Below are 8,400 nucleotides of genomic sequence, written 5' to 3' on the forward strand. Positions count from 1 at the left end.
TTTATTTTGAATTGTCTTGCCTTTAAATTACTTGGTGCACATTTGCACATATTCTCAGGAATTCACTGAATGAATTTCTGAAGCTGTACAAACAACTCAAACTTTGTAATTAATTTTTTATTATTATTAAAGAGAAGGCTGCCAAATCTGACATTCAAATCTTGTGAAGGGAATTGCAGGCCACCAATATAGACAAAAAGTTCGTCTGGAACTTTTCGGGAGTAAAATGCATTCAACAGAACCTTGTTTTTGTTTTTATTTTAATAGACAGTCATTATCACAATGGCATCAACAACAGCAATAAAGATAAAAACAACAAAGGAGCAATAAAATGAAAAAAAAAAAGAACTATATACAGAACCAGGAGTATATGCTATGTAATCACAAAAATAAACGAAATGATTGTTTCAGGTAATTGCCATTTGCGTGCGTTTAGCATTTTTGTTCGCAATATTATGTAACGCAGTCTATACTTAATTTCCTATTTCGATTTTGAATGAAAAAATATGTTTTTTTCTGGGTCCGTTTTTTCTATTGAAAGTAAAATTTGTCATATAATTAGGCTAATGAACTGGACATTGATCTCGATCAACTTCCATATTATAATCGTACTATACAGAATGTTTATTTAATTTCATTTTACCCTTAGTTTGTTTGCCGAAATAAATGTTAAGAAATGCTTATCGTTCCAAAAAGGTGTCTCATAGCCTATCTGTTTCTTCAGTGGCAATCACCGTAGTAGTCGTCAGACAGTTTCTTATAGTGCAAATATTATCGCAATGTATCCAGAAATAAGCAGGCAAGGAGGAATAGTAAAATTAACTTACTTAGGCTGGCCTAAGTAGTACTACAACTCCCTCCACTGGCCACTAAGTCACATATCTTTTTACTAACAAATTTAACACTACAACGTACAGGCAAGATTATTATATTTAAGTAATGTCAGTAACCTAAAATTATCTGTAAAAATAAGTTAATAATCATGACATTAATAGATTTAAATTGTCACGTGCTCTTTCGGAAACACGCGACATACACCTGAAAGTGCCGAAGCAGAGGCATTTTAAAGCGACAGCATACTTGTGACGTAGATTATATGCGACGCAATAACACAACACACGAGGATTTCTTGGTAAATGCCAAAATTTGTATTCTCCCTTTGATTCGTCCATAATTATGGTAAGTACTTAGCTATCTATCAGTTGTGTTTGAAATCTAATTTAACGTTAGCTAAATTTAACATGTTGATTTGTACTATTTACACGAGTAAATTATAACATTGAATCGAGGAAGCTTCTCCGTGTGATTTGTCTACCTTGCTAACTAGTTGTTGTATTTGGACTTTTTTCCAGTTTACATGGGCAGCAATGTTTCCTATATTTCATTAGACTGGGCCATACAGGGACAATGGATACAACTGAAACTCTGGAAGAAAAGGACATATCAGTTTGCACATTTCAGCTGAATAGAACAGAAGAGACCAGAATATCAGAAATGCTTGACCTGTTGCATATTGACCTCGAAATTGAAACAAAGCCGGCAATCAGCCTTGATGCCGAAGACTGTGCATGTTCTGTAAGTATCGACACTCGGCATTCTATTCCAGTGGCTTTCGAACTCTGACTCCTATGTATACAGGTTTTCGTTCCAGCCACAACTGTAATCCCAGATTTTTAAGATGTTAATTTTTCCTTAATTGGGTGCTTTTCGTGTTTTAGAGGCTCTTAAACACATTATGCTAGAATTAGCTTTGCGTGCCATGAAGAATAAAATACCCATGTTCATATTGTACTTATTGTGCTATTTTGCAAACAATTTCATAAAAAGAGGTTCACAAATGAAAGACTGAGGTGAATCAGTCGGCTCCTAATTATGTTGAACGCGTGTTCAATTTCTTTTCGTAATTTTTTCCTTAAACGTATTAACACCATGAAGGTTTGGCTTGTTATCATTTGCTTTGTCTTTGAATTCTTCATTATCTCCCAGATGGTTAGTTTTAGTGGCCAGGTGTCCACACTTTCACCAGTTAGGAGCCTATTGATTGACTTCAGTCTTCAATTTGATCAGTTAAAAATAAGTGACCTCTTTGTATATAATTGTATTCAATATAGACCATATCAGTCAATATGAGCATGAGAATTTAATTTTTTGTGGTATGCACAGTTATATCTGACGTAATGTGGTATAAGAGGGTAAATAATCTCTCTAAACATGACAAGCACCTATGTAAAATAGCTTGTAAAAAATTATTGGACTGCAATTGTGGTTGGAACGAAAACCAACATATACAACAGGACCAAGTTTGGGAATCACTGCTGTAGCTGTTGAATGAGGTGTGCTTAGGGTTGGACTGAAAACCTACAGGATGGAAGATCTCCTGGAACAAGCCCCACTGTGGTCGGTCACTCGTGCTCCCCAGATTCCACAGTTGTCCAATCCGCATGTCATTTTCCAAATCGATGACGGTCGTGTATACTAGGCTTAAAAGACCTGAAGGTGAATGTTTGACGTGAAGATTTGAAGTGTGCCGAATCTGTTGTTGAACGGGGCAGAAAAACGTCCAGAGGAAGCGGAGAAACTGGGAGAAAAGACTGGCAGCCAAGAAGAACAAACGGAAAGAAGAAAAGCAGAGGAGGAAGCTCAAACGGGCTGAACAGTCAGGTGATTTAATAGTGCAGTTTAGCCTGGTCTGTAAAAACTGAAGTGTCTTGTTGCCTTACCTGGACTCTACTAAGGATCCTATTGTACATCGGAGGCTAAACGTACTAGTTTCAAACAAGTAAGGTGTTATTAGCAGCCTTATTATGTACTAATATGGAGTAAGATCAAGAACTCATCCAATTGCTCAGATGTAATAATGAATGAAGTTATTAAGAAATGTTTTGTTTTCTTTAGAGACATATTTAACTGTGATGGGATACTTTTTTTCTCTCCAGCATACATATTCTAAATTCCTTTCAAAGGACTTCTTCCTGATCCCATGTGTGATGATTTGTGATGTCATGTTTATGGTTTTTCCTCAGTTACAGGCACTGATACGGACAACCCTCAGCACAGCAAACGTGTTGTCAAGGTGATCACCAAAGAGCGCCTCCGGGAGGCCCAACTGGCAGGACCCAAGCTGTGTGTGGACTTGAGCATGACGGAAAGCATGTCTCATAAGGTGGGGGCTACCTTCTGTCTCACTCACTAAACGTAACTCTCCCATAAATCCTGTTAACACCATCTGAGATGTAACCTTCCCTGTATGAAAACACATTTGTATGGCAACAGATTATGTTTGTCCAAAAACGTTCTACAGGTGCCTGACATAGGTCCCTGCAGAATCGAAACATTGTCTTTTATGTTTTTGAAATAAATATTTTTGGGAGTGTTGTTTGGTGTCTGGATAATATGATGCATCTCTCCATTTACAGCTTCACTACCATGTAAAGGTGTTTTTTTAACCTGTATTGTAAAACAATTCTTGTTTTTTTTAACCTGCTCTCCAGGAAATAAGCCGGCTTGCCTGTCAGATACGACGTTTGTATGGGTCCAACCGGAAAGCTGCCAGGCCCTTCCACATAGTGCTCACGGACATGAGAGAGAGCAGCCTGCTGTACCAGGAGTGCCTGAGGATGAACGATGGCTTTCTGGACTATGTGGTAGGAATGCTGCCCCCTGTGTGATGGACGGCCCAGTCCTAAATGCAGTGGGTTCACCTTCTGTCTACTACCCATCCACCTCTGCACCCTTGGATGTGCATGTCAACGGCGTCTTTAGTTTCTATTTTATAACAGTCTGCTTGAATTAGAATTTCTCTCTCAGATTACCTGAGGTCCAGGGTACAGTAAGGTTGTTTGGGGGAGGGGGTTACTGTTAGTCCAGTATATATAGGTAGTAGTTGAGTTTGTCATTGTATTAAAACCCACGTTTTAGTGCATTTTTCTGGTATTTAAAAAGTGTACAGTTACATATTGTCAGGTAATGTTTACCTGCTTGTGTGTGTTGTTCAGATGGACGTTACTGAAGAAAGCTGCGTCGACCTCTTCCCTCTTGAAAGCCTCATCTACCTCACACCCGATGCAGAGCAAGGTAGGGGAGACGATTCGAGTAACCTGCATGTGGGTCTGGCACTGTCGCTAGGGATTGAGATGTTGCCATCTCCTGGTTCAAAACACTAGATATTCTCTCAGGGAGATCTGTCCAAAAAGACATTGTCTTTTCCAAAGTCTTGTCCATGGACTGGTTGTCTTTAATCCTTAATGACAACCATTGCAGACTACATTTGAAAGACATAAATTAGACTTATTTAGACTAGGTGTTGGTTTTTTTGATAGGTCTGCCACTGGTGTCAACAGCAAGAAGCTACTGATGGTTTTGGCGTGGTTTTAGTGTATTTGCTGTATGAGTCACAGAGCTGCTGGGTGTGAAGGTCTCATTATGTACACGCAATACCCATGACATCACATGGACCTGTGCCTACAATCACAATTAATTAATTGTAATTGTATAAAGCTTGATCAAGACTGAATAATTGCGTGGTGTATATATTGGGAATGGGAAATTCATTTCTTCATGTAGCCCCTCAAGTGAAGCCAATTGTATTTGGTGCTATGAGAGGTCTGTTCATGTGGAGCAGATCGTATATTTATTTTGCTCCAGATCACCATATCCAAAGAACTTGCACGGCTTATATTTTTATGTACAATCACTTTATGCAGCTGTTTTTTTAATGGAGACAAGTCCAGGTTAAGTATTAATGTCAAACATGAGAGTTGAACCTGGATCCTCTGTTACAAACCCTTGTTCCACAGTCCAGAGTGTCAGGTTAATGTTTTGTCTCTGGCCTCACAGTTTGACCTCTGTGTTTTCCCTGGTGTTTTAGCTTTGGACACTGTGGATCCAGAGAAGGTCTACATACTTGGAGGTCTTGTGGATGAGAGCATTCAGAAGGTAATTTGCATCTCTTGCATGTTTCCACAGAGTATAGTCCAGAGAAACCTAATGGACTTTTTTGACTTGGTGTGTTGGAGTATAATATGTCTGCTCTTCTCGTAACCACAAACCTGGAACTAGGTGTTAAACGTTCATTGTATGTACTATGAGGGGAAAAGTGTCAGCTTTGTTTTGAATTTACACAGCTTTATATATATTTATAATGTTACAGACTTGATTGAATTACACCTTAATTAGGTTCAATAGCGGTGGTGTTTGAGACTGTGTGCTGGCTGGTATGATTAAGCTGCCAATGAGGTTTAGTTTCTATAACAAACTCCTCCTTCCCTGTGCCCGTGTGACTCCGCCCCACAGAAGATCAGCTATCTGAAAGCGAAGGCCAGTGGTATCCGTACAGCCAGGTTGCCCATTGATGAATACATGGTGAAGAAGAGTAACCCCAAAAACTTCCATTCAAAGATACTGGCCATTAATCAGGGTGAGCTCCTTTGCCCCTTTTCCAGCAGCACAGTATTAATCTCATGCAGGTTTTTTCATGACATGACATGGTAAAATATGTTCATATTTCTATGTTGATGTCCTTCACTGTCAAGTATATCGACCAAAAACGATGTAAAGATATGTAAATCTGATAAGAGTGGGCCAGCACAGGCTGACATTGCACATCTTTAATGTGTCTGCCCATGGCCCTGCTGAACATTCAAAATGCTGCACTCCTGATCAACTGATGTGTCTGTTAATCTCTCTGTATTTTTTAGTGTAACTGAATCAACTGTTAAGTACAGGTGCTATAAATAGTGCAGCCCGTAATCCGCCCATGTACCTGCGTTCCCCTCCTCTCTCTAGTCTTCGACACCCTGCTGTGCTTCTGTGAATCGGGCAGCTGGACTCAAGCCCTGGGAGAGGGAGTCCCTCTGGGGAAAGGGTACATGGTTGCTCAGGAAACGGCTGAGACGTCTGTGCCCTGAATGAAACGCTGAATTGCCGAAGCTGTGGACACCTTATCGATGGCGCGTGTAATCTGAAGGGCAGCTCTTTATGCGGGGGGGGGGGGGGAGGTGGTGGTCACCCAGCAGTCTTTCCCTGACCCTGTGCACTGAATGGGGATGGCTGCGTGGTGTCCATGCTGTGAAACACTGAGAGTGCATTGACATTTTGCTTACACTGAGGTTACCAGGACTACAAAGGGCTTCTTCTGCCCTGTTGCAGACATGGCTGCCACCTTCTGGACAGCCTGGGTGCATGGGTAACCTGAATGATGCAGGGTGCTGTTTGGTAATGGGCAGGGGTGGCATAATGATCCCCCAAAATGGTTGGAACTAAATTTCCTTCTGAGACTCACTGATTTGAACCAATCATAATGGTCTGCTGTGGAGAGCTTTCTGATTGGTTCAATAATTTATTCTTCCTCCCCTAGTCTTGTTCTTGCCCTCTGTCTCTTTTATTGAATATTCAGGTCACATGACCTAAGGAATGATAGTGGTGGTGTGCTGTGGCTGTGTCCTTCTATCACATTGGTTTGTGAAGGCAAGCAGGATGTCTTTCATTGGAATTCATAATTTGAAAAAATATGCACTGCTCTGTTGGTCTGGAATGTAATTTAGAAATCTGCATTTTCTATGTCACTGATCTAATGTTAATCAAGGTTTTATAATTATTCTCATGTTGTAATTATTGTACTTTTTGATTCTTGTCTAAGATGAATGTTGCTTTTTTTTAAGCACAACAGTTTGAAAGAAGGTTCTATAACCATGAAAAGACTTTTTAGAATATACACTGTATGGAAAGTATCTGGACCCCGCTTGGTCTGGGGCTGTTTTTCATGGTTTGTGCTATGCCCTTTAGGTCCAGTGAAGGCAAATCTTAATGCCCTTACACTCACATTCTAGACTATTCTGTGATCCAAACTATTGCGGAATGCCCTTTCCTGTTTCAGTATGACAATACCCCCACACACAGCGAGGTGGGGCCTATGACATTTGCATGTTCTCTCTGTGTCCGTGTGGGTTTCCTCCGGGTACTCCGGTTTCCTCCCATAGCCTACAGACATGTAGGTTAGGACCTGTCTGAGTATTATTATCTTGTCACTTAAGCAGGTTAGGTAATGGGAATTATCTGTCTGTCATCAAACCAATCTGTGTATGACAGTCTCCAAACATGCTGTTACAGGTTAGTGTGAATACTTTTTCAGCCCAGGGCAGTCTTTGGGGCCCTAATGGCCAGCTTTAGAAATGCACCATTGTTACTGTGTGCCTGGGTGTATGCAGACCTCTCGGTTGACTGCAACAGCAATTCACATGAATCGTCTGCTTTGTGTCATCATATCTTACTGCCATTGATATGGCTTCCGATGAATCCTTGTTTATTGTACATTCTGGAAAATGTTTTCATTAACTGGTCTTGACAGACTCTCCTTATGAAATGACTTGGTTAGGAATATAACTAAATTAAAATAAGACTGAGTATCGATAAGACCGTTGCTTTGTACAGTTTGATTAAGGGTGTGAATCGGTTTTCATTAGCCTGAATAATTAGTTGTGCAGGGTCTGCCAAACAGCAGTATATGAGCAGAGTGGGTACATGGAGAAGCTTATAAAGAGTAGCTTTTCTTCTCATCCCATTAATGGTAAATGTGATCTGGTATCTGCTTTGTATTCTGACATGTCTACCTCTGGTACTGGGTCATTTGTAAAAAATGTTAAAAAAACATTTTAAAAATGTTACATTTACACACCTCTCATGGAAATGAGGGGCGCACATGGAATGCGCAAAGCAAGTTCTGTCAGGAAACTCAAAATTGCAGCCGACCAATCGGCCAGCTCCAGTAACTGCCGACTCACGCTTTTCCATAATCAATGAATTGCATACACACAATACTTGCCAAATTCTCTTGCACATTCAATAACAGGCACACATCACCAGTGGAGCTCCTTTTTAAACCAACAATCAGACCTCTCAGTGCTGCCGCTTCCCTGCGCTGCTTTGCATGCTTAATTGCTGCTGCTCGGAATTGTGCTCACCTTCCACCACCCCATTCCTCCTGTTTGGTAGGGGAGATGTATTGTACTCCCTGTAAGATAGGATAGTGCACGCACCTTGAAGCAGATTCATTCAGCGCCAAACCAAAAATGTCCTTACATATTCATGTAAATATTTTAATATGCGAATTATCCTGACTGAACGGTATTTCATACCCGATAGGTGTATGAAGTTAATTAACTCTTTCATTCTAATCTAATCTCAATTAATTCATTCTATTAATTCTACAAATTCGGTTCATGGCCTGTTATCTACATGCCCTGGCTTGCAGGCATGAGAACTCCTGAGGACAAGATGTTTTGAGCGTGGGACTGTGGGTGTCTGTGGGAGGCCAAACTAGTTTGCAGGAATTTCATGCTGGAGAGATGAGTCAGGGTGGAAATGCCTTGGCTGGAGTACAACCTCTTTCATCGGAAAGATGCC

The 8,400-nt window shown here is 40.5% G+C and overlaps 1 protein-coding gene across 2 annotated transcripts; it reads left to right on the forward strand.

Moving 5' to 3' along the window:
• Positions 1-1,044: 1,044 nt before the first annotated feature.
• On the forward strand, positions 1,045-7,410 carry trmt10b (tRNA methyltransferase 10B). Of its 2 annotated transcripts, none has more exons than XM_064343720.1 (9): positions 1,045-1,179; positions 1,353-1,575; positions 2,553-2,661; positions 3,024-3,163; positions 3,492-3,644; positions 3,996-4,074; positions 4,868-4,935; positions 5,293-5,416; positions 5,785-7,410. In XM_064343720.1, exons 2-9 carry the CDS (start codon positions 1,408-1,410, stop codon positions 5,904-5,906), a joined length of 963 nt encoding a protein of 320 aa, XP_064199790.1. In that variant the 5' UTR covers positions 1,045-1,179; positions 1,353-1,407; the 3' UTR covers positions 5,907-7,410. The 2 variants fall into 2 exon arrangements, with proteins under 2 accessions (XP_064199790.1, XP_064199791.1); XM_064343721.1 differs by having other exon boundaries at positions 1,060-1,179; positions 1,389-1,575.
• Positions 7,411-8,400: the final 990 nt, after the last annotated feature.

Source organism: Anguilla rostrata, chromosome 7 (assembly GCF_018555375.3).
Source record: "Anguilla rostrata isolate EN2019 chromosome 7, ASM1855537v3, whole genome shotgun sequence".
In the NCBI taxonomy this organism is placed as follows: Eukaryota; Metazoa; Chordata; class Actinopteri; order Anguilliformes; family Anguillidae; genus Anguilla; species Anguilla rostrata.